Genomic DNA, 27586 nt, shown 5'->3' with positions numbered 1-27586 from the left:
TTCACCTCTTCTCTAGACATTAGATTCAGTCAGTTTGTCAAAAAATAACATGCCAAACACCGTGCCAAGAAATGTAAATGATAATTCCGGCTCTCAAGGAGCTCAATCCAATGGGGAGAGACAACATGCAAATAACTATGTATAAACAAGCCACATACAGGATAAATTTGAAATAATTAATAGAGGGAAGCCACTGGAATTAAGTGAGATCAGGAATAGCTTTCTGTGGAATGTCAAATTTTGAATTATTCTCTCACCCATAAGCTTCCCTCCACTCCATCCTCCATGTAACTGCCAAAGTGATTTCCCTTAAACACAGTTTTAAATGTCTCCTTTCTACTCAAATGCCAATGGCTCCTTTATTGCCTCTAGGATAAAGCAAAAACTCCTTTAAAAAATTAATGCCTTTGTGACCTGGGTCTTCCTTGTCCTACTCTATGGTCCAGTTAAACTGACATTTTTTCTAGTACTCATTTCCATCTTCACTCACACTCTATCTCATATCTCCGTAGCTTTTGCATGGTACCCCTGCCATTCCCAAAACTCACTCTCCCTAGTTCAGCCTCATAGAGTTCTTCTTCTTCAAGACACACGCCAACCATCATCTTCAATACAAAGCTTTTCCCACTTTCTTTCATGGGATGCTGTCCCTCTCTTGCTACTCTGTATTTAGTTTACATTTTCTGTATATATTTTATATACATTTGACTCATTTTATAAAATGTAACATCTTGAGAGTAGCTACTATTTCATACATTGTATTTGTACTCACAGCATCTAGCATAGCAGCAGACAAAATATGTGCTAATAAATTCTTGTTGACTGATCAGTAAAGGTAAAAACCATTACCACATGCAGGTGGGTTATGAACCACCACTTAACATAAATCAGCAATTTCTATGTCATCATCCTTTTGGCCTGAGAAAAACCACTTCATATCACTGATTTGTGAAATTCTAAATTCTCATTTCACTGGGACTAGATTGGCAGTTAAAGAATTGGGAGTTATATCAGGTATATAGATTAGGATTTAAAGAATGATCTTGGAAACAATCATACTTGTCAAACTAGGTGGAGAGTCTTATAGAATTTCTTTCCTAAAGAGGGAGCTATGATATTAGTGGAAAGAGCATTAAATTTAGTGGTACTAGAAGATTCATGTTCAAGTCCCAAATCTGTCACTTAACTGTGTGACTTTGAACAAGTCACTTAGCTTCACTTTCCTCATCTGTAAAAATAGGGTTAATATCTATTCTATAAAGCAATGTATTTACATATATTTTAAATATATACATATATGTGTATATATATTATATATGCATATATATAATATGTATATATACTTTCTGTTCTCCCACCCTCCAATTTTGCTTTTTTCATGCTTTTTTGGTCTTTGAGAAATGTTATTTGATCATCATACCTTGTACTAAGTACCTTTAGTTCATCTTTCTCAAATCCAATACTGATTCAGCCTCACTCTTACAGATTCTACCAAATGTAAAACATGTTCAAAGACAAATTGATCTGTACAACTTAGTAGAGAAATGCATCTTAATACACTGCAGCTGAGTGCTACTTTGGGGACTGGGTAGGATTTTCTGGGGTTCTTATGTATATGAAGATGTTTGGTGTGAACCAACAGACCCAAGAGATGTCACATTTTTAACATTCTAAAACAAACTAAAAATTAGTTTACTGAAGACTGTCATTCTGGTGGATTTATCTCTCTTGTACATTTGATTTATCAGATTAGGGAATCTGTTAAAGCTTTTCAACTTTGAATGACACTGTAAATTATGATAGAGATTATTCAGTGGACACCATTGGTATTTTTAGATTCTGTATAATGAAGTGAATGACTAAAAATACCTTCTACCTTCTGATCCTTACATAGAATAAGAAACAGTGGGATGATGATGGTCATTAAAATAAAAAGACTTACCAGCTCTAAAATTAAAATGCAAACAAACTGCTGCTTTATAAATGCAATGATCTTTTAGTGGGAAAAGTGTTTTTTTTCCTCTCCACCTCCTCATCCATCAGTTCTTTGTATTCCTTTTATTGTAAAGAGTACTCAAGATGATATCTAACATAAGTGTTAGGTATTACTATATAATTATCAGCAACATTTATATTTGTTCAGTAGAATGTTGGTCACAAGGAATACAAAGATTCACCAAGGTTGGAAAATTGAAGCATTTATTTTTCTTTCCTTTAAAAATAGCTTACTTTTCCACTAAATGATTACAATATGTTCTACTCTACAAAATAAAAAGCTGAGAGGTGGAGCCAAGATGGTGGAGAGAAGCCAGGAAGTTGCCTGAGATCTCCTCAGTTTCCCTTGGCAGCAATGTTAAATCAAGCCTCTAAAAGAATTCTGGAGTGACAGAATCCACAAAAAGATGGAGTGAAACAATTTTCCAGTTCAAGATAAATTAGAAAGACTTTAGGAAAGATTTGTCTCGCTTTGGTAAAAGGGAAGAGGAGCCTAGCACAGGCAGAGTCCAGGCAAGCCAGGAAGAGTCTCTTATCCACAGCACAAATTGGCAACTGAGGTCCCTTGACCCTGGCTCAGCAGGCCAGTGGCAGAGCAGGCAAGTTGCCAGCCCCACAACCCAGGGCACAATGGGAGTGATTACATCAGTGGGCCACCATAGCACAGTGGGCAAGCCACCAGCTCCTGAGGCCCCAGCAGAAAGTTAGTGACCAGACCCCTGAAAACCAGTGCAAGAAGCTTGGGACAGTGCCCCTTTTACCTTGAGAGCAGTGTTCAACTTCAGAAAATGGGCGAAACCTAAAAAAGAACTCTGACCATAGAAAGCAACTATGGTGATAGGAAGATCGAAGCACAAACTCAGAAGAGGACAACGATGACAAAATACTTACATGTGAAACCTTGAAGAGGAATATGAATTGGACTCAAGCCCAAAAGCATTCTTGGAAGAGCTCAAAAAGAATTGTAAAAAAGCAAGTAAGAGAAGTAGAAGAAAAATTGGGAAAAGAAATGAGAGTAATGCAAGATAATTATAAAAAAAAAGTCAACCGCTTAGAAAAGGAAGCTCAAAAATTGACTGAAGAAAACAACTCCTTAAAAAAAATAGAAATGGCCAAATGGAAAAGAAGATACAAAATCTAACTGAAGAAAATAATTCTTTTAAAATTAGGTTGTGGACAACCCCAATTGTACTTTCTTGGGGAGATCTCCACTCCTCACCAATCCCTTTGACTCTTCCCTTAATTCCATTGCCTCATTACCATATTTCCCCATGTATAAGATGCATGCCTTTTCGAAAAATTTGGGGTCTAAAAACTGGGTGCATCTTATACAGTGGTTGTAGATTTTTTTACTTGCATTTTCCACTTTTTCGCACTTGTTGTTTTTGCACTCATTGTTTCGCATTTGTTACCAGTATATTAGGCCACCTTTTGCCATGTTCTGCCCAGAAATGGCTCAGAAAAGATTTTCATACGGTGCTGAATTCAAGTTAAAAGTGATCCAGTTTACAAAAGTGAATGGAAATCGTGCTGCTTAACATAAGTTTCGTCTTCCTCCAACTGAGAAAACAATCTGAGACTAGCTACCAGATGAAGAAACCCTACTGAAAAAGCCATGGCAGAAGAAGGCCATGAGAAGCAAGTCAGCAAAATGGCCTGATTTAGTGAGGGAATTGAAGATATGGATTGAAGAGCAAAGGGTAATCGGAATTCTTGTGTCCACAAAGATGGTTCAGCATGAGGCAGGAAGAATTGCTGATGAAAAAGAAGTTACTGATTTCAAAGGAGGACACAATTGGTGCTTCAGGTTCATGAAACGGAATGGACAAAGCATGCGCACATGCACCAGATTTGCCCAAAAGATTCCTGAAAGCTCTGAGCAGATGAATAAAACTTGAGTTCAATAACTTTATGTAATACATTTTTTTTCAAATTTCGGGCCCCAAAATTAAGGTGCATTGTATACATGGGAGCATCTTATACATGGGGAAATACAGTAGCTCCTTTGAGACCTTGCAGCAGCTTTCATTTCCTGTCCTTTGAGTGTTATCTGGTATATCAGAATTGCCAGGGACTATAGATATTATCTAATTGAGCCCATGACTGCTAGTGAATCTACAAATATCCCAACAAATCTCTTCTTTTCTGCTGACTTCTTGCTGTCTGTCTACAAACATGCACATATCTCCTGTCTTCCTTACCATCTTCTCACTCCCTTTAACTATGAAACTTTTTGGGAATGCTGTCTATATCTATATTCTGTGGACTTCATCACTATGCCTCAACTGCCTTCTCCCTCCAATCCTCAGCCCAAGCACCCTATTCTTCCAGTTGTGAGTCATTTTTGGAACCTGCATTTTGAGGAAAGGCCCAGATTTGCCATCCTTCATTCCAAGGACTTGACAAAGAGCCCCCACTCCTGATTTTCAGAATCCTTGTATGTGCTCTCTGACTCCATCAGAATATAAGCTCCTTGGGGGCAGGGGATACATTTCTTTTTGCTTTTCTTTGTATTCACAGTGTTTAGTACAGTCCCTGGCATATGGGAAGTGAAAAATAAGTGCTTCTTGATGACAATACCTGGACATTCTATTTTCTTGCTGTCTCCTTAACCACTTTGATTTTCTCAAAACTTCTTTCTGAAATGGTGCCAATGCCTTTTTAATCATCAAATCCAATGGCTTTTTCAGTGAGTATATGCAATGATTTTGGGCAGCTTGGGATACTGTGAAGAGTGTGTGGGAGCCAGCTTTAATTGTATCTGGAGAATTGATTGTCAAATTTTCAGCATGAAGTTTTGTACTTCAGAAATTGGGAAATGTTACAAATCAGGACTTGAGTTACCTTTTTTAAATTTCCTAGACTTAAGAAAGTGATGGAGAAAATGTTAATAAAGCAAATTAAACTTAAAAGTGTGTCATATCCCTTCCCCAATATCTTCACCGAACACCCAAACCACATCAGTATGCTATCACTGGTCTCTTTCTGCTTCTCTTACTGTTTATTTGATGTATTTTTTTCTGTCTCCCTCTCTTCTTCTTCACCCATTGGGGTAGCTATCTCTCAGCATTCTGCCTAGGTCCTTATTCTTTCTTTAGAGTATTTTTCTTGGCAAGCTGGTTCATTTTGATAACTTTGATTACCCCTCCAACGTGTATGATTCCTAAATCTCTAGTTCCAGCTGTGCATCTTCTATAGCTTATAAGATACTTTTATCTAGACATACTCATTTCTACCTGGTTATGACATGTTGTCATTCTACCTTAAGTCTACATATCACAAATATTTCAGTCTTCCTGCCTCTGGCACAAATATTTACCAGGTCTATCATATTAGGAACTCTTAATTTGACTTTCACTTTCCCATGTCATATATGTAATCAGTTAAGTAGGCTTATAAATTCCATCTCTTGCATTTAAATTCTTTCTCAATTTCTACTGTCACCCCTCTAGTCATGACCCTCATTACCACTTGCCTGATCTATTACCATTGCCTCCCAACTGGTCTTCATATCTATGCCTCTCTTTATTTCAAACTATCTTTGAAATTGCTGCCAGATTGACCTTTTTTATAGATGGATCTTTTCATATTACTTTTCAAAAATTGACAGTGGCTCTTTATTGTCTGCTCCTCAGTAAAATCTGAAGGTTTTTGTCTAAAATTCAAAGGTTTCTGATGTATTGGCAGCAGTCCACCTTTCCAAAATTAGCAAGCATTATTAAACTGTACACCTTTCACATGTTAAATTAGACTACCCTCTGACTCCTGGAAACATGCTTCTCCTTAGTAACTTTGTTGGTGTTCTTCTTCAGGATGGGAGTGTTTCCTCTTCTAAGGGGCAATTGGGATTAAGTGACTTGCCCAAGGTCACACAGCTAGTAAGTATGTCAAGTGTCTCAGGCCACATTTGAATTCAGGTCTCCCTGACTCCAGGGCTGGTGTTCTACTTGCTGCGCCACCTAGCTGCTCCTCTCAGAAGCCATTTAATCCAATGTGCACCTTAACATGTGTTCAATTAAATTCCTGGCAAGTGGTCATTCAGCCTCCACTTGCCTGACTGTAAAATTGTTGTACCTACTACCTCCAACATCAGCTAATTCCATTTTTTAACAGCTTTGATTTTCAGGAAATGTTGGAGTTTTTTGTCTTACATTAAGTAGAAATATGTATCTCTAAGATATTCACCTTTTACTAATAGTACTGTCTTCTTGAGTGAAATAAAAAGGCCTAAGACCTTTTCCACATGACAGCCTTTCACATATGACTTCTATTTTCAAGGTTAAACATTCTCTATTACCTCAACTTATCCTTGGCATAATTTCTAATCTTGTTTCTATCTTAATGACTCTTTAAGTGTATGCTCCTACTGCTCAATGACCTTCCTAAAAAGTCCTGAGTTGAATACAGTATTTGCAATGTATTCTGACCAGAGCAGAGTATGGTAGGACTATCCTTTCATTTACTTGCCTTAATGTATCCATCTTTTTTTCTCTGCCATGCCCCATTGTTGACTCATATACTATTTACAGACCACTAAAATTTCAAGGTGTTTTTTACAAGAAGCGTTTTCTAAACATGTCTTCATCGTTCTGTACTTATGTAGTTCACTTTTTAAACCAAATTACAATTTTATATTAATTTCAATAGATTCAGGCCATTGTTATTGTCTCTTGAGGCCTTTTTTGGACCCTCAACTCTGTAATAAAACTTCTCAGTTATCTGAACTAATTTTGTGTCATCTACAACATAGTCCATTTATCTAAATCAGTCACATAAATGTTAAATGATTCAGGGCCAATTATATAACCCAATGACATAATTTTCCAGACTTTCCTCCAAGTTAACCAGTTAATAATAACTGAGCTCTGGCCTTCAATCAGTTCAAATGCTATTTACCTGTAACAACATCTAGGTATATATGCCTCAACCTTTACCACAAGTTTATTATCTCTCTGACAGAAGAGGATCTTACTAACTTTTTATACAAGGAAAGATGGATTTTTACCAATGACTTAGATAAATCATACAGGGTATGTTCATCAAATTTCCAGATGATTCAAAGTTGGGAGGGAAAGCTAACACAAGAGATGATGGCCAAGATCCAAATAAAAATTTGAAATAATATATGCTGTAACATTCAATAAAAACTGGGCACTAATTGCCCACTTTTCTCAGATTATTGAACCAGGTACAGAGAAAAACAGTAAATGCTGACACAAATTTAGAACTTTGAAGACCAAGGAGTAGCCATTAATCTCAGGGGATGGCTTGAATGAGGACTAGGTATTTCAAAGTACTTAGGAGTCAAAGTCAAAAGAATAAAACTGACAGTGAACATTTGTTTTCCAGTGAGATATACTTCTGGCTTTGGCCACTACAAATACAGAAAAAGCTTTTATATCATTAATTAACATCTAATTTAGTAATTCTGTAGTAGTGATTTCATACTTCAATTGTAAAAGATCTGATCATACCACTCGCCTGAGCAAAAGCATTCAATAGCTTCTCTTCACTATGGGGTAAAAGTCAAACTCATTACCTGCTCCACAATCCGACCCCAACCTAACTATGCATTTTTATTTCACCCTGCCTTTAGCATATTCACATTCCAGCTAACTGTATTTATATAAGTTCTTCCCTGATCTTGCTCTGTATTCTCCCAATTCCATGAATTATATAGCCCATACCTCAGCCTGGTATACTTTCCCTCATGTTGAAATTTCTCTTAGTTTAAGATTTAGCTTGGATACCAACTCTCCCATGAAGCTTTCTCCAGTTTTTCATTTTGAAATTTATCTCTGATCTTTCTAATTTTTCCAGCACTTTCTCTAAACCTCTCCTTTGACTCTATATTATTCTATCTTGCATCATTCTTAGATGTTTGCTTGTCTTACACACTCTATTAAACCATAAGTTCCTTGAAGCTAGAGACTATGTTCTTGTTTATTTGCTTTTGTATTCATAGGGCCTAGCCTAGTGCTTTGGGTGTAGGAGGCATCTGGTTAAGGCCTGCTGAATTGAATTGTTCTTTAAATAATATATCCGAGGAAAATATTTCAACTTACAAGGGTAACACCTTCATCATTTTTCTCATTTACGTTTCCTCCTGATGATAAGAGTTGTTTTATGTCATTCAACATACTCATTGGTCTCTGAAGCTTTATCTGGCGAAGTGAGGTCAGATCCACCCCTGTTTAAAAGAGAATAGGAGACAAAGAGAGATAGGAAGAAGATCTTTCAAGTAGCAGGAAAAACAAAACAAAATACAAACTTCTCTGATCACTAGTTACCAAAAAACATTCTACTTAGGCATGATCTGCTGTTGTTGTCTTGTAGTTGTGTGCATTGCCTAGAGTTACTTAAAATATTCTTAAATGTGTTATACTTCCCAAAGAAGACTGTATGTTTTTGCCAAGTAGATTGTCATCTTTGTAGTCTTTTTGGCACTTAGCACAGTGTTATATCTAGTAGATATATAATAAATATTTGTTGATTTTATTTTAAATCAATTAGGTAGGATAATATAGTGAACTGAGAGCTGTTCTTAAAAGGAGGAAGACCTGTGTTCAGTTTCGACCTCTGACAGGATGAGTAACCCTGGGCAGATGACTTAATCTTCCAGTGAGTTAGGTGATTCTCTAAGACTATAAATTGCAGAGAAGCTATTGACTTGTACTGGTAGAGTTTCCACACCTGGGAGGAGTCTATACCATTGAAGTCAAAGGTCCTATACTATATGTGTGTGTATGTATACACATGTGCAAGTGCACACACACACACACACATCCTATACCTATACTTATTCCTATTTTAAATTAATAGCAAAAATTGAATGATAAAATAATTTCATTGAAACCTGTATGTAGAACATAATACAAATCTGCTTCCTACAAACTTATAAAAGAGAGCTGCTATCGAGGATATAAGAAGTAAACTTTTAAAAATGTATAATTGTTTACAGTATGTCCAACTACACGGTGAACATGCAGGGTGCAAGCGAGAATAGCAAGAGGGTCATTCATCAAAGTTACACATAAAAGAAAATCTCCATACTTCATTCAAGTAATCAAGCTTAAAAAAAAGATGCGTATACCACACTGAAGGTATTTTCAACTCCTTTCCTTTTAGCAATATGGAGAAAGTGATAAAACAGAATAAAAGATATGAATGGGTATCTGAACGGTTTCACTTATTGAATATAGTCTGCTTTAAAGTCATCTCTTTCCAGGGAAATAAAAGAATATAAAACTTCTTTAGATATATCAGGGCTGGACAATTATGATTTGCCATTTCAAAAAAAATGGATTCCTTAATGGACATTTCTGAAATCTATTAAGGTCAAAAATCATAACTGTGTCCTCATCTTAAAATTCATGAGTTTGAGCAGTGATCTAAAGTTTTGATGCATATGTCTTCTTCTTGATTCATGCAGATTTTTCTCACATATTTTAAACTGATTCTAAGTAGATGGATATGATGTATTCTCCACTGCAAAGTTTGATCATTTTTGTAATTTTTCTAATGTTGCAAAATACATTATTCAGTAGCTCATAGGGTTGTCAAGAAAAGAACTCTTAGTTACCACCTGGGACATCATTTTAAATAATGTTTAAAACTTAGTCACTAAAAAAATTTATAAAGGTAAAAGAAGAGTTATAAGAAAGGTATAAGTAGAAAATGGAATTCCTCTATTTCTAATATTGAATATATGGGGTAGTACAAAAAATCTCCATTTTTGCATATATTTGAGGCCCATACTGAACTCTTTTTCCTCTAAATAACTAGGTGCCAGTGCAGAGGGAATAGAAATGAAAAATGGAGTCTCACATTGGAAAAATAAAGACAGGGTCACTTTGGTTCGAGAACAGAGTGTAGGAGGGCACTTGTATCTTAATGAAAGATAAGCTAGGGACAAGTTGGATAGGACTTTCATAGCTAAATAGCTTATATTTCACCCTAGAGGTAATACAAAACTACTGGATTTAGTTGAATATGGTAGTCTCATAGTTAGATCTTAATTGAAGGAGTTTTACTTTGGTAGCAGTAAATAAATTGGAATGGAATGGGAAGACCAATTAGGAGGTTGTTGCCATAACCTAGAAGAGACATGACAAGGACCTGAATCACAGTCATAACTGTGAATGTCAAGAGAAGGAGTCAAATGAAAAAAATGTGGGGGCAGAATAAGTAGGATTTAGCAACTAATTGGATATGTAGGTTGGGGGATATTGAGATGCTAAGGGTGGTGCTGAGATTATAAACTTGAGATCATGAAAGAATGGTGATACTTTCAGCAGAAATAAGGAAATTTAGAAGTAGGGAGAGTATGGGGGAAAGATGCATTCATATTTGGACATGTTTATTCTTGTGACCTTACCGATTATAATCTCAATTGCTTCTCCAACCCCTGCCTCCCAACCCAAATATGTCTTCAATTGCCCTTGCTATTAATGGTCCTTCATTCCCTCCCTCCATCCATGGGTATCTCATTTGGGGTTTCATGCACTCTCTTACATGTGTTAAAGCCCCTATTAGTTACTGTGCTAAGCCCTTTACAAATATTATCTCATTTCATCCTCACAACCTGAGACATGGGTGCTACTATAATTCCTATTCGCAACTGAAGAAACCGATGAAGACAGAGGCTAAGTGATTTGCAAGGGTCCTGAACCTAGTATGTGAGGCCAGATTCGAATGCAGGTCTTCTGACTCTAAGCTCTATTCATTGCTCCAGCCAGCTACCTTTAGCAGCAATGAAGTTGTGAGGATTGAAATATTTTCTTGATCAAATAAACAAACTAATCAAGTTATCAAGGTGTTTTATAAATCACTTGTTATAAGGGTTACTGGCTAAATGTTATGTCCTTGCCATTTTTTCCAGATTAAACAATTTACTTTTTTTATATTTAATAGGTTTAAAAACAACAACAACAAACTAGACAGATGATTTCATTGACAGAAGGGATTTCCAGTGTAGAGACTACCTCTCTGAATGTAAACTGACATCTGTTCTGCAGTTTGTAGTCTTTGAAAGTTACTAGGTTAAGTGACTTGCCCAAGGTCACCCAGACAACATGATATAGGACTAAAATCCAGATTTGTTCTGAACCTGAGGACAGCTCTCTATCTACTGTGAGATGCTACCTCTCCAGAATGATAATGTAATGGAAATTTAGTGCATGCCTGAGTACTTTCACTGGCGATTTCATATGGAGTACACTATGAAGAGCCTTCTGGGAGATTTACAATTATGTATAAAGGAAACATCTTAAATAAGATGACTGCGGAGCATGCAATGACATTCTATAACTTGTTCTAGTCAACTAATTTCAATTTTTCTTTTTGCGAAGCAATCAGGGTTAGGTGATTTGCTCGGGGTCACACAGGTAGTAAGTGTCAAGTGACTGAGGTCAAATTTGAACTCAGGTCCTCCTGACTCCAAGGTTAATGATCTATCCACTGCACTGCCTAACTGATCCACTATCACATGTTGAAGAACAGGCTCTTTTATTGATTGTGGAAGCATTCAAAAAGTATCATCATTTTACTTCATTGTCTCCTGTGACATTATGGTGATGACTTAGCTCGGAATGTTGAGTGAAGGAAATAGAGACTCCAACCTTGACAGCCCTCGGCAGAGTAAGCCTTAGGAAACCGGGAATCAGGATTAGGATCAGGTTTTGCAGCTGGAGTAGCATAGATGTCCTGGAGAACGAGTATTAACTGGACTCCATCTCAGAGAAAGGGCACATCTAACAGATGGGTCACATCTGGCCATGAAATTGGTAGGGACAATGCCTGGTAGGAATCAAGCTAAATTTTAAGACTCTATTTTCAGAGGCAACTATAGTGTAGAAGAGATTATGCCTAAGAGGGGTTGGGGGAAGATATTTATACGTTTGTTTTAGCTATGCTTTTGCAGTAAATATCTTTTTGTAAAAGTTAATTGGTATTGAGTGGTTAAATAGAACTGGGAGGGCTAATCACTGATCCTAACAAATGGTACATGCATAGCCAGTGGGAGTTCAAGACAATGGCAGAGATCATAGGTTACAATAATTTCTTAAGCTAAAAAGTTGAAAACTATAAAAATCATTTGGCATTGAATGTATAATTATTGCATACATAGCTTCTATTTTTTCTCTCATAAATAAAAGCAGGTATAAAATACCTTCAGGTGTTTAGGGACTAAAATAGCTTTACACACTAAATTTTTTTCCAAAAAAAATGTTTAAAGCTGAAATTACAAGGATACCTAACAAATATGATCTTCCCACAACTTCCCTATTTCTGTGAATGACACCATCATTTTCCCAGTCATCCAGAATTGAGACTTTACAGTCATGTTAATTAATTTTTCTCCTTTGAACCTCAATCATAACCAACCATTGCCTTGTAATTTTTTACCTTTGAAATATTTCTAGATTTTAATCCTTCCTCTCCATTACCAATATTATTGTTATAATACACTTTCATCACTTTGGATTATCGCAACATTGTTTACCTACTTTTCTTAATTTTTTGTTGTTGTTTTTTGCTCATTAACCCATCCTGTACATCTCCACCAAATTATTCTTTTTGAAATAACAATTCCAACATTCACTTACCTATTTCAAAATATTTTCAACTAATTTCTACATTAAATTCAATTTTTTTTATTCTGATAAAGCTCTCAACAGTCTGGCTGCATCTTACTTACTAAACGTCATCTCTTACTACTCCCTCCAATGAACATACTCTGCAACATAAATTCTATGCATGAGATAAAAGATGTAGAACTGAGAAGGACCATGGAATTCATATAGCCCAATTCGCTCGTTGAGCAAACTGAGTAAACTGAGGCCAAAGGAAATTAAGTGACTTAGCAAGATTGCATAGATACTAAGTGTCACAGGTACGATTGAAATCTACATCCTCTGGGTGCAGATCCAATGACTTTTTCACTGTACTATTCTAGCCAGGCAATCCTTTTCATTTTTCCCCCCTGCACATGCCATGCTCATTCTTATATCTCTACCTATAATACTTCATCTGACTACGCACTAACTTCAGGGTTCAGTTATATCTTCCCATATGAAATTTTCTCCAAGTACTTTAGTCCACACTGAGTTCAACCTCCTCCAATAACAATAGCTTTCATCTGTATATGTCTTAACAGGATACATTTATTTAATTCTACTTTGAATATATTCATTTTAATGTTATTTGTATTTATTACCCTTTGCTAAACAACAACAGCTTAATCTTTAATCTGCAGAACTCAGCCAAGGATAGTCCTATTTTTTTCCTAAGCCATCTTTATCATTCACTACCTTCCTTTCTATTTCTGACAATCTTATCAACCAATTGCTTTCCTCAGAGGCTGGGTAGTTTGTCTTGAATATGGAATACAATATTCATGAAATAATCAACCAGATTTCTTTGGTTATCTCATATGACAGATCAGGACACCTGGCTGATGAACTAAGGTTAATTGATCATTCCATTTTCATTCAGGCAAACAGTTGTAACAGTGCAATTAGAACTTAGGACCACTGATTTTCCATGTAACCAACTTTTTCACTGGCCTCCTGGCCCATTTATCTCTGATGCTACAATAATAATTTAGCCCAGAAATATAGGAGGAAAATGCAAAATTCAAAGATTAAAAGAAAGTAAATATGATACAACTATGCAACAATGATATATGAAAGTAAAACATAAAAGAAAACAAAAATCTCTGTTAGGGTCATGAAAGTAAAATATAAAAGAAAACAAAAAAATATCTGCTAGGGTCATAAGTTCTAAGACCCCTCAACCCCATGGACAAAGCAGAAAGACATCCACTAAAAGAGGCCCAATGAGAAGGTCAGAACATAAATCAAATCACACGGAATTTGCAAAGAATAACTCCAGATGATGCAAATAAGTGGGAAGGGAGCTGACATAAACAGAGCACAGATTGTGAATTAGGTGGAGGAAAGAAACAGATGGATAGTATCAGCAGAGACCATTGCAGCAATGATGACAAATGGCAAAAAAGAAAATTTAAAATTAAAGATATATGAGGCTGAATTTATTCTGGCAATTGTTTCTTTTACAAATTGATTGTGATAACCTGAATTGTGACTGATTTTTTCCGAGTCATTAATTTTTGCATCTCCCTCTCATTTAGATCTTCATTAATCCTTCTGTTCCCCCCCCAAAAAAAGTCCCCACAACAACTGAAAATACAATACCACTTAATTTTCATTATTGGGTAATACATATTGGGTAAATATACAATACTGATTTTACTACAGTAAAATATGATGGTATCCTATCAAATATAACTTTCTAAATAGCTAGGAAACAAAGATGTCCATATGATCAAACCCACAAAGAGATTAAATAGCCATGTTAATGAATTACTATAATCCATGAGCAAATGAAGACTCTTTTCAAAGAATAATTAATTAACAATAGCTCCTAAAAATACAGATGGGAAGGGTGAGGGGAAAACTATGGAACTAGCACCGTAAAATTAAAAGTGCCAAAATACTTTGTGCAAGTTTACCATTATAAAATGCATGAAAAATTTATAAACTGCCAAATTTCATGATTATATATATATATATATATATATATATATATATATATATATATATATGTATATTCTGAAAGAGTAAATGATTTTTTTAATCACATAGGAAAGAAAAAATAATGAATTATAGAAAGAGGAAAAAGCAAATTCAGTAAAAAGTTTGGCCAAAGAGTCTTGACTACTTGCCTACTTCTTGTTCTTCTAACAGTTGACTGAATGACCTTCAAAAGAGATACTTGGTCAATGTGGTTTCTCATTATTTAATCGAGGTAATAATACTCACCTTCCTCTTAAACTTAAATTGGGCTACATTTTTAAAATGTTCTAAGTACTGATTATTATTATTCTAAGCAATGCCCAGAATAAACCTTTTAAAAATATGTAGGAGGGGAAAAGCACAAGTGAGTAATGAGGTAGATGTGCTGTTCTGTTTCTAAGTGCTAGACTTCATGGGCCCCATGCAGTCATAAGAAATATACAATTATTAAAAATCTTCATCTCTTTTCCAGATGATGGGGTTTGACTTTTTGTAAGCTGCTAGGTTTAGAGGGTCAGGAATTGCTCCATCAATGACACTACTTTGCATCTGTTTTCTGCCTTGGTTTCATCTTCATAGAAGAAGATGCCTCTTCCAGGATAGGTTCATCACTTCTTAACTCACTATCATTCTGTTAACTCAAGCTTTGATTGACACCACCTTTATCAACATCCTCTCCACTTTGATTGGATGGCTGGAGGGCAGAGTACAAATTCCTCCCAATGCTTTCTTTTATAGAGGGCAGAAACTAGACTCCACTTTGCATCTGCTGTTCTGCTTGTTTTCAACTACATAGCACAAGATGCCATATACCCTTTGGTATTCCCTCACCTGCTCTTCTGCCTCCTCTTGTTTGTTGTCTCTTTTAGATTATAAGTTCCATGAGGGTAGACACTGTCTTTCTTTTTCTATTATTGTATCTCCAGTGATAAGTACAGTGCCTGGCACATAGTAGGCATTTAATAAATGTTTGTTGGATTGGATTGGGCCATAACGTGCCTGGTCAAGTCTTTGGAAATGAATTCCAGGACGTCAGAAAATAGAGATTTATTGACTCCTGGCAGCACAATTTACCCTAATTAAGGCAATTCATATTACGCTTATTCACTTCCTAAGGGCATCTCCATTGGGTAACCATTCACCTATTAGATCAAAATTTAATTGTCCTGGTTCACTTTGGCCTCCTTTGCTCTTCACCCTCCCAGTGGAAAAGCATTATATTATAAAACTAGTCCCAACAATTATGACCTGTAAATGCTTGTTAAAATAGCCATCCATTGTTGGTCTCCTGGATTTCTACTGCTTTGCCCAGCTTGGGAGTATTCCCTCATGAACAAGCTAATAATGAATAACAGTGAGAGCTAAAAAAAACAAACCTCCCCAAAACAAACAAACAACAAAAGAAAAACACTGATTAAGAAGGGTTCTCTTAGTTGCCTAATCCAGTAAGATTGCAAAAAAAAATCCATAGTGAAAATACTCTGACAGAGATAAAAGCACTGATATATTATATAAATGAAAAAGTAATCTTACCATTTTCATCTAGATAGGTTAAAAGGATACAATTTGACTCTGTCCCTTCTACAGCATAATCTAGTGGTATATTCCCATTGACATCCTGCAACAGCACATTGGCTCCAGCCTGGATATGGTGGGGGGAAAGAGAAATAGTTTAAAATGACATTTTAAAAGAAATCACTTTCATCTGAGACAGATAAATCTACTAGAGAAGTGAATCACTGAAAGTAATTTTTTTTTTGTTCTATACTGACTTAAAAAGTAAGTGTCTGTTTACATCACGGAATCATAGATCTAGATTTGGAAGGAAACTCAGAGTCAATCTAGTCCAGTAACATCGTTTTTCAGGTGAGGACACTGAAGCCCCAGTTGGTTAAATGACTTATTCAATGTCACAAAGATCAGATTTCAATAAGGGTTATCTAACTAAGTAGTCAGGAATCTTTCCACTATTATCCAAAATAAATAAGAGAAATATGTCCTTGGGAAGATGACTGAACATCTTTGAGACTCAGTTTCCTTATTGGTAAAATGAAGAAATTGTATTAGGTAAATTCTGAAGAACGACTCTGTGAATTGTTAGGATAACTACAACATAGTTGGGTTTCTCATCTGTAAAATGGCAATAAAAACTACCTCTCTCAAATAGTTATTTTGAGGAAAGTGCTTCTTAATCTTTAAAGTGCTTTGTAAATATGAGATATTGTTATTATTATGTCAGTTGATTATATAATTATATCTTCCATTAAATCTCTAATTCAATATCATCCACTGAAGTGACACTGGGTTCTTACAGATCTTTTCAGAAAATACAAGGATTTGTATTTTTATCAGTCCCTGTTCTTTGATTATCCCCATCCCTTTTTTTCTTCCTTATGGGCTAAGATAGAACTTTCCCTGTTTTTGAAAATTCTGAAGAAATGTTGCTACCCTTGGTATCTTAGTTATTCCTCTAGGTATAGCACAAATAGCAGAAGCGTTTTTCTTAATTTAACATTTCCCACCTTATCACAACATTTCCAATGTTTTTCTTTGCTAGTAGTTATGTGGGTAATCTTCCTGGGAAAATAAATTTCAGATTCATAACACCCTAGGATAAGATTAACTACATATTGCCTTTGCTTAGCTTTTATGCATCAAAGGCTGAAGAGTAAGCCCTTCAGTTCAGGGCCAAGAAGATTAATCAATTGTATAATGATTAGCTTTCTTCAAGGAACTAAAATTAATCAATATTATACATTCAAAATCAGTTGCAGCTCATCAACTTAGTCCCACAAGTGATGACTGAAAAGCACGCATTAGCAGACCACGAGCATGTATCCTATACTACCATATAAATGGGGCAGGACTCCCTATTTCCAACATACTTTAAATGTTTCCAAGGTACTGGAAATGGAACTCACTATTGCTGCCTCTGAAGGTGAATTTTACTTACTTTTGAATGAACTGACCAAGTATGTATAGATTTCATGAAAATTGCAAGCATTTACAATCTAAATTAATTTTGTAGCTAATCTTTAAATTAGTTTCTATAGAAATAGATCGATTCTTCCATCTCTTCCTGTGCTTCACCCTTCTTAAACTTATTGTCTGTCCTCACCTCCACCACCTCACCACCTACCCCAACTTTCTAAGACCATCAGTCCTCCTATGATACCAATTCCCATTATTCAAAATCTTGTTCCAATATTTGACCAACTCAACTTTCACAGTTTCCTACCCTTGAGTCCTTTGGCCTCTTTTCCAATCACTGCTCATCCCTTACCAAACTCCAACTCTTAAATGCTTCTATTTCTTTTCTTCTTCTTGCTTACTACTGAAAGCTAATGTAAAAGAAGTCATACAACTGCATTGACTCTTCTTGCAAAAAATTATATTCTTGACTGCTGTATTCCACTCTTCCTACTATTCCTATATTTCACTTTTTTTCTTCTGTCTTCAAGCCACCTCTACTATCCTTATTCTTTCCTTCTCAGAGGATAATTCATGTTTCAGATAAAAAAATCCTAATATATATATATATATATATATATGTGTGTGTGTGTATAACTTATATATGCCATTTATTATCCTAAGAACTTTATAGATATTATCTCATTTGAAGTAATGTCACAATATCTCTTTTCTATTCAGTTTTACACTTCAAATTACTTCAACACCATTATGTAGCTCATCCCTACCTCTTTTTTTTGCCCTAGTCTCAGAATAAGAAGCTGACCTCCTTGCTAAAGTCAATCCCTCTATTTCTGTCCATATTTTATCCCTACTCCACTCTTTCTTTTTCCCTCTGGAAGTCTGCTTCTTGCATATAATGACCCCCACTCTTTCCTTAATGTTCAGTCTCATGCCATTCACTGGTTGCTTCTTTGAAAACATGACTAGATCTCCCCAATCTTAAAAACAAAAATAGTAATCTTAATCTACTGATGCCCCAAGCTATTCTCCTTGCCTCTATCCTCTATTTTAATCATACTTCTTTAGTAGAAAAAATCTGACTATATAGTACGCTGTTTTCTACTTTCTCTCATCTCTCAGGCCTCAATGCCTTGGATTCTGGCTTCCTATCTCATCATTCAGCTGAAATGGTTTTATACAAGATTAATGATGATCTCTTAAGGGCAAAATTTCATAATTTTTTCCTTTAGTCATCATCAATTTTGAGTTCTCTAAAGCATTTACCCTTGTTGAGAACATTCTCATCTTAAATGCTCTCTCCTCCCTAAGTTTTCATGACACTGTTCTTTATTGTCTTCCAATTTATGCGGTCACTCTGTTTGTTTCTTTGAAGGATAATTATTATCATCCCACCACCTGTGGGTTTGTTTGCTCTGTGGTGCTATCCTGGGTCTTATTCTATCTCTTCATTACTTTATGGGTTCAATTACCTTTTCTAAGTAGCTGACTCCCAGAACCATATATCCAGCCCTGGACTGTCCTGATCTCCAATCTCACATCACTAATCGCCTATTGGTCATCTTCAATTGTATGTTCAGTAGGCATCTCAAAATCATAACTTCCCAATCAGTATTCATTATGTTTTTTTCCCAAACTTTCTTCTTAACTTCTCTATTTCTTTTGAGGACACCACCCACTTTTTTAGCCACTAAAATTCATCACCTCAGGATTGCCTTCAAACCTTTCCTCTCCTTCACCCCTATATCCAAATCCATTGCCAAATCTTGTTGATTTTCTTCCATAATATCCCTCCTTTTGTTATGCCCTGCCCCCCTCTCTCCAGTTTCTCCATCTTGCCCTAGCTCACCCCACTGTTTTTACTCCCATCTCCATGGACCCCACTGTTTGTAGTCCCATCTCCACGGACCCCACTGTTTGTGTTCCCTTCTCCATGGAAATAATCCTGCCTCAGCTTGTCCCACTGTTTGCATCCCCATCTCCATGGAAATCTAACTGTGTTCTTTCCCTTTAAATACTCTTTCTCTTCCTTTGCTCAGCGCTGTTCGATTTGAGTAATTACTCCGAACAGTCACATGCTTCAATAAATCCACATCAAATTTATATCCGGGTCTCGCTTGCTTTTTTCGGCAAAACACTTTCTATCCACTTTTCTCCATACATGTAGTCACCACCCAAGTTCAGGGCCTCATCACTCCTCACATATACAAATCAATGGTGTAAGCAAGCATACTTGCATTGTGCCAGACACTGGTCTATGCATCAGAGATATAGGGACAGAAATGAAAAATGTTCTCTGAGTGAACTTATAGTTTGCGGGGATACTGGCGGCAAAGAGGGATGAGGGAAGCCCCCACAAAAGTGGCCACATTTGATGTGAGCTTTGAATACACCTAGGTATTCCAAGAGGTGGAGGTGAAGAGGGACTACCCTGTAGGCAATTGAAATAACTTGGGTAACCAACGGAAATGTGAAATGGAATGTCATATATGAGGAATGTTTGGCTGTACAAAATAGCATTTAAGGGGAATAATGCATAAAATGGCTAGAAAACTAGGCTGGAGTCAGGTTATAAAAGATTTAAGATTCTAAACAAAGGAATTTGTTTGACCCTATAGGTAAAAGGAGAATTTTCATATTTAATTGAGTTGGGGTGTGGCATGTCAGATTTGTGCTTTATTTGCACGTTTGAAGGGGTACATTAGAAAGAGGAGAAACCAGACGTAGGAATATCAGTTAGGATACTATTGCTATAGTTTAGTTGAGAAATGGTGAGGGCTGAACTGTGTGGGGTGAGAGATCAAGAATTAGTCCAAGACTGCAAAGCTGTGTGACTGGAAGGATGTTAGTTCTGTCAATAAAAACAGGGAAGTTCAAGGATAGAATGGGGTAGAATGATAATCAGTGCTCTTTTTTATAAATGTTGATACACACACATACATAGGTATATACATGTCATGTGTGTGTGCGTGTGTGTATGATATGACTATATGGCAAGTACTTCAAAATGTTCAGCAGGCAGTTGGTAATGGGGCACTGGATTCAGGGGGAAAAGCAAACTAGGCTTGACATATGTAACTCTGGGACTCATTTGCGTACAGATGTCTATAAGACATCTAGGTAGAAATGTCCAGTAGGCATTTGTGGATTGGGCAACGAATCCCAGAAAAGACATGATGTTTGGATATATAATTCTAGAATTCATCTTCACGGAAATGATCAATGAATCAACAGGAGCAGAAAAGATCGCTGAGAGTATAGAAAGAAGAGGAGGCCTGAGAGAGATTCTCAGGTGTGTACCTACAGTTAGGTGAAGACATATGAATCATGAGTCATCAAAGGAAACAGAGGGAGAGGTACTGTAGACAGGAAGAGAATGAAGAATGAACAAGAAGTCACAGAAATCTAAAGAGAAAAAAATTATCTTGGAGCAAAACATGTGTAAATACAACAGGCCATTAGGCAATTGAAAAATGTCCTAATTGGTCTCACTAGCTCTAGCCACTTCCTTCTCCAATCCATCCTCCACACAACTACCAGATTGATATTCTTAAAGCACAGGTCTGACCATGTCATATCCGCAGTTAAAAGCTCCCAGAGGCTCCACTTTGTCTGTAGAATAAAATACGAACTCTTTCACAATCTGGCTCTAAACAACCCTTCTGGGTTTACTGCCTTTCCTTTCCCTAAGACCCTCTACGGTACAGACCAATCAATATACCTCATTGCTATATCACGTGCATGACCCTATGCCTCTTGTTCTAGGACTTCTCCTATTATGTCATTTACACCTAGAATACATTCCTTTCTCACTTCTACCATAAAGAATTCTTAGCTTCTTTCAAGGAAATACTCAATTGCCACTTGTTACTAGGTCAATCCCCTCCCTCTCATTTACTAATGCTATCCCTACTAAACCAGAAATTATTTTGTATTTACTATGTCTTTTTTGCATTTATTTGTCTATAGAAATGGCATATCTTCTCATAGAACATAAGTTCCTTAAGAGCAGAAAATGTGTAAGTTTTGTGTTTATGTCATGAATACCTGTTTCAGTGGTTGGCAACTAGTAGGAATGTAATCAAAGGTTACTAAGCTTAACCTCTTATATTTAAAGGACCAAACACATTAACAAATATATAAATATCAATATCGATGTTGATATCTCTATCTGTAATTTTTCTTTGAAATGTAATTTTCACCTTATCTCTATTTTCTTTGCTTTATGGATTAAAAAAAACATATCTAGTATAGATTGACACAGTTTAGTCTTTTGAGGTATTCTTAAATTCTGGTCTTTTTAAATGTGATGTCAAATGATTTAATAGAATAATGCAATTTCAGACCAGATAGAACCCTCACAGATAATACGGTCCAACCACTTCACTTCATTTTCTAGATAAGTTAAATGGAGTTTAGATCTGTTAAATGACTTTACCCTAGTTGTGCTATTAGTGAGTAGCACAGGCTGGTTCAGGGCCTAGGTCTTCTGACCCCCATTTCAGCTATCAATTTACAGCACAGAATATCTTCAATATTATATATTATACTTCTTTTTGATAAAGATACTCTGTGACAAATATATCTGGAAAATAAAATTATGCAAATATATCATCTCCAGTTCCTGTGTGTATATGTTATCTCCTATCTATAGTCAGTTATTAATTAATTTTCCAGATCAAACAATAAATGGCCTAGATAATTTAGAACAGCATAATATCGTATAAAAAACAATCTATCTCTGATTTAGTATGTGCGATAACATAGTCGTTCAACATTTCTCAGGTAATTCCACACGGTTTTACTAGGACACACTAAGATTAGGGGATGTAATTAGATCTGATTTGGCCAGACTATAATAAGAATGTTTTCTGTTGATAAAATTATCCCTGCCCTGGGAATTTAAAGACTAATTTTTACAAATCACATTTAAATGATAAAATGCCTTTTGTTTCCTTAGATGTTCTCCAATTATTCCTCTTGATCCTTTTCATTCATGGTTCATCTTTCAGAGGGAATTTTGAACTTTTCAATTATACCTTCATCTGCATATGACAAGCATTCAAACACTGACAAAAGGTATCACAATGGAAGGTGGGTAACGTCAAGAGACAGAAGAAATGCTGGACTTCGTGAAATAAGGATGGTTTCTTCCATACATGAGTATCTGAATGAACTTGACTCTGAAATTCAAGTTTGTTTGGGGGAAGGAGAGGATAATAAATTTATTTTTGTGACTAATTCTACTTAGACTCATAGTAAATTTAGCTTGAGACCAACTGATTTACAGCAGAAAGATGGGCTTGTGTTCCATTAGTAAAAGCACTGAATTCATAGTCTGAAGACCTAGGTTCATATTCTGTCTTTGCCACTTACTATCTATATGAACTTGGACAAGTGACTCAACTTCTCTATATGGTAGGATTTTTATTTGAAAAATGACAAGGTTCAATAGTGTTACTGTTCTGATTCCCTAAACTACTGTTATCCTTCAAAATTGACACATTTAGCTACTTTGTATTTCTTATCTTTATTTTTATTCTGTATACATTTCCATGTGCAATTATTATCTCCCCCATTAGAATGAAAGTTCTTTGCAACCAGAGATTGTTTTATTCATTATATTTAAGTCATAGATACTAGAACAGAGTGTGGCACATGGTTAGAATGTAATCTATGCTTTACTAAATTGATTAATGACCTTACCATGGCTTAAAGGTGAAGTGGGCTCCTAAAAAGCTATCCTAGTGGAGAAGCAGCTCTAGGAGGTGAGGAGCCTGGGAGTAAAATGCACACTTGTTATGAATATTCTTTCATAACCACTCTATACTTTATCTCTTGTAATTCTCATATTCTCCAATAAGAAGACTCCTCCAACATAATAAAGTTCTCCCCTTTATTCCTTGCTCTTTTAGTAGCTCAAGAGTAATGATCTACCATTTAGGCTGCAATCTACCTAACCATATTCTTCATAAATTATTAGATTAAGAACTGGAAGTAAACTTAGAGGCTATGAAATCCAAGCCTTTCATTTTACAGATGGGAAAAAATAAGGCTCAGAAAGTTTATATGACTTTCCCAGTGTTATATAGCTAGTCAGAGACAGAAGCAGAATTCCAACTAATTTCTTCCTAGCTTGAAATCCAACACTCTATCCACTACTACCACCTAGTATAGACATCTAGTCATATTATTAAGGTTTTATTTCCTTTTTATTATATTTATCTTTTTCTGTAATTATCTGATATATTAGGTGACATATTGTACAAACTAGACTCAAATTGTGTCAAATTTTAGAAAAAAATGTCCATGCTTAGCTATATAGCTGAATCACATTGATATCATCCAATAGCTTCACTGTTATCTTACTGATCTTATAGTGTAGAACAGGGGTGGGGACCTGTGACTTTGAAGCTACGTGTGGCCCTCTAGGTCCTCAAGTGTGGCCCTTTGCCTGAATTCAAACTTCACAGAACAAATCTCTTTTCAAAGGATAGCACTTGAAGACCTAAAGGGTCACATGTGGCCTCAAGGCTGCAGGTTCCCCACCCCCGGACTGTATAGAGAGCACTGGACTGTGTGCTTGAGGGAGAACTGGGCTTGACTACTGATTCTCTGTGACACTGGTAAAGTTACTTCTTTTATCCAAGGCCTCATTTCCTGCATTTGTACAAATGAGAAGTTTCTACTCAGTGCTATGTAAGGTCCATATACATACATACATACATACACACATATATGTGTATGTATATATACATAAATGTGTGTCTATACATGCACACATATATGTATGTGTATGGGTGTATGTATGTGTGTGTGTATATATATATCTAAATATATATATACACACACACACACACATAAATATATATATATATATACATATATATACACATATATTCACCTATAAATCGATGTATTACCTTGGTTGTTGTTGTTCAGTCATTTAGTAGTCTCTGACTGTTTATGACCCTATGAATCATATTGTCCTTGGGGTTTTCTTGGCAAGGATATTGGAGTGGTTTGTCATTTCCTCCTACAGTATTACTCTGGTTACTTTATGCAACTTAACATAATAATCTGCCCAAGGGCTAACTGAGGTGAGACTATTTGCTTCTTTATTAAATGGCCCAAAACGCTTTTGGTTTTAAAAGGTCAGTTCAATTAAAAAGGCATTTATTGAGCATCTAATCTGTCACTTATATGCTCCAATGAACACCTAATGTTTTAATTGTGAGTATTCTCTTAAATTATGTTTGCCACCCATCAAAGCCCATGCATACTGTGCAATTCTTATCCACGTCCTCCCATAAGGTCATCATAGAGGGACCCCTAATCATCTAAGGCCCTTCCTCACTTTCTCTTCACACCATGAAGATGTTGATGAAACATATATGAGCCATGATTACTAGCTCTTCTTTGATTTTACCATTAGAAAAGCCCATCTTTTTTAATCATATATTTCTTAATGACATCCTTTATACAAATGGCTTCAAGTACAAATAGCAATGGGCCACTAATCTGTACAAAGGGTTTCTGTTATTTTTTAGTCATTTTCAGTCATATCTGACTCTTTGTGACCCCAATTGGGGTTGTTTTTGGCAAACAGACTGAAGTAGTTTGCCATTTCCTTCTCCAGCTCATTTTACAGATTAGGAAACTGACGCAACCAGATGAAATGACTTACCCAGGGTCACAGTGTCTGAGGCTGGATTTGAACTCAAGAAGAGAAGTCTTCCTGCCTCTAGGCTCTCTAGCTGCCCCATAAGGATTCTAAGGGGCTATAGGTTGATTAAATTTTAAAGTGTAATATTATCTATGTTTTATTGTATTTCTATTTATTTTGTTAACTAATTCCCAATTATATTTTAATGTGGTTCAGGCTGCATTTAGCATCTGGGTGATGCAATGGACAGAGTGCTGGGCATGCAGTCAGGAAGACTTGAGTTCAAATTTAGCCTCAGACATTTGTTAGATGTGGCAAGTCACTTGCCCCACTTGCCTCGGTTTCCTCAGCTTTAAAATGGGGATGATAATATCACCTATCTCCAATATTTTTGTGAGGATCAAATGAGACAATAATTTTAAAGTGTTTAGCATAGTCCTTGACATGTAATAATCACTAGGTTACTGTTCCAGTGGCAAGACAGGTCAGGATGACTGTAGATGACCCCAGATGTGGTAGAAGACCTTGGCCTTTTTAAGCTAAGATCTTTCCCAAGGTTTCGTCTTAGACAAACTGAGACCTTGGAAAGACTTTAGATTAAAAATGTCACACTATCCCACTGTATCTGGGGTCATTTCTTGCCACTGGACTCAGATGACCTTAGAGGAAAGGGTGAGGCTGATGACTCTACACATCTCTGCCTCACTTCAATTTACCGCAAGTCAAGACATCACCCTCCTGAAGTCATTGGTCCCCTTCCATAACAAAACCAAGAGTTCTAGACTAAAATGGACTCATTGTTCTTGCATTGTAGCTGCCTAGGAACTGGCATGGTTTCAAATGCAAAGATTTGGCTGTCATATTTCATTATTTTTAAAATATCTCAAATGTAAATGGCCTATGGAATTTCCTCAGAATTTTTAAAATATCTTTAGGCTAGAAATAAAGAAACCACAATTTCTTCCTTGCTGCAAATCTACATTTATACAGAAATATTGAGTGTATGACTATAGATTTTGAAAATAGAATGGAATAATTCCAAAGAACAAATTGCTTCATGGACCCTGAAGTTAAAATGACTTTATTTCCAGAAATCCAAAGAGCCAATATAACCCCAAATGTTTTCTGATTTGGGAATACCCTACTGTGAAATAGATCAAAGAAGCCAATGGAATTAAAATAAACCTTTCCTTTTCTGTATCTTTTCTGGCAATTACACTAGTGTCTATATACATATACATATATATATATATATATACATATATACACATATACAATGACTTATCAGTATTCTCTATATACACCTATGTATGTACATATACACATGTGAGATAATAATTCCCAAAGGAGTGCTCAGCATGTAGAAATGGGCCTTTTGAAAAGAATTAAGCAGAGTCTTCCTTACCAGGGATATCTGAAAAATCTTATCCCTTTAATACTTGGTATCAAAAATAATCAAATTATCATAGTAGTCACCTCAAGTACTCTACATAACAGATACTATTACAGATTTCCTGTTACATATACTGTTGTGTGTGAAACAAGCTCTTTCTAATTTACTATTCATCAAAATTTATAAAGTAGAAACAGATGAAATTAGCATGTGGGATTCAATGATAGTACACAATTATAAAACTAAAAATTAAATACTACATGTGAACAAAATGTCTTTTTTTTTAAAAAAAGGAATGCAGAGATTTAAAGTAGTTATGATACCAGATTAGTGAATTAATGTATGGTAAGGGATTTAGAATAAATTCAGATACTATTTATTGCATAGGCTTACTAAAAGCACATAAATATATCAAGACACGGTTAGAATTAAAATATTCTAGGAAGCTATTAGAAGCTTAAGCTATCACAATGCATTTGGAAAATCAAAGCAGTATAGCAATTAGAATGGTGGATTCCAAGTCAGGATGATCTGCATCTGAATTCTGCCTCAGACACTCACTATGTAAGCTATCTGGCATAGCTCAGGTAACCTCTCTGATGCTTAATTTATTCACATATAAGATGTGCATAATAACAGTATTGACAAGATTGCTTAAACTCACATAAGATAATGTTTAAAGATGAAAGTACTTTGTAAACCTTAAAGTGTAATATAGATGTGAAATGTTATCAGGTCTAGGCTATCAAAGCTAGAAGTCATAAAAGATATCAGCTACTCCAATGCTCATCTAACAATGTCTCTCTGGTATCCACTGCCTTAAGGCTACGTATATTACATTTTACCCTTTTCCCAGGTTTCTTCAAAACCCTGAGGGTGTAGGGGTGGAGGTGTCTCATCTCTGCCATTTGTCTAAGACTCCACTAATTGCGGACACCTAATTTTAAGGGTTCAAGCACCCCAGTTCCATTTAACCATGCAAAAATAGCCTTTACAAAAGAA

At 35.8% G+C, this 27586-nt stretch overlaps 1 protein-coding gene across 1 annotated transcript in view; it reads right to left on the bottom strand.

Annotated features, from left to right (window-relative positions):
- MYO16 (myosin XVI) overlaps nt 1-27586 on the bottom strand; it is a 675300-nt gene that overhangs the window by 520539 nt on the left and 127175 nt on the right. Inside the window, exons 4-5 of the mRNA XM_036754583.1 lie at nt 16128-16236; nt 8061-8185 (exon numbers count right to left, since the gene is read on the bottom strand). Coding sequence (XP_036610478.1) covers nt 8061-8185; nt 16128-16236 — 234 coding nt within the window. The remainder of the gene's footprint in view (nt 1-8060; nt 8186-16127; nt 16237-27586) is intronic.

The sequence above is a fragment of the Trichosurus vulpecula genome, chromosome 4, assembly GCF_011100635.1.
Source record: "Trichosurus vulpecula isolate mTriVul1 chromosome 4, mTriVul1.pri, whole genome shotgun sequence".
In the NCBI taxonomy this organism is placed as follows: Eukaryota; Metazoa; Chordata; class Mammalia; order Diprotodontia; family Phalangeridae; genus Trichosurus; species Trichosurus vulpecula.
Note: the sequence above shows the minus strand (reverse complement) of the source record. Positions and strands in the feature narration are given on the sequence as shown.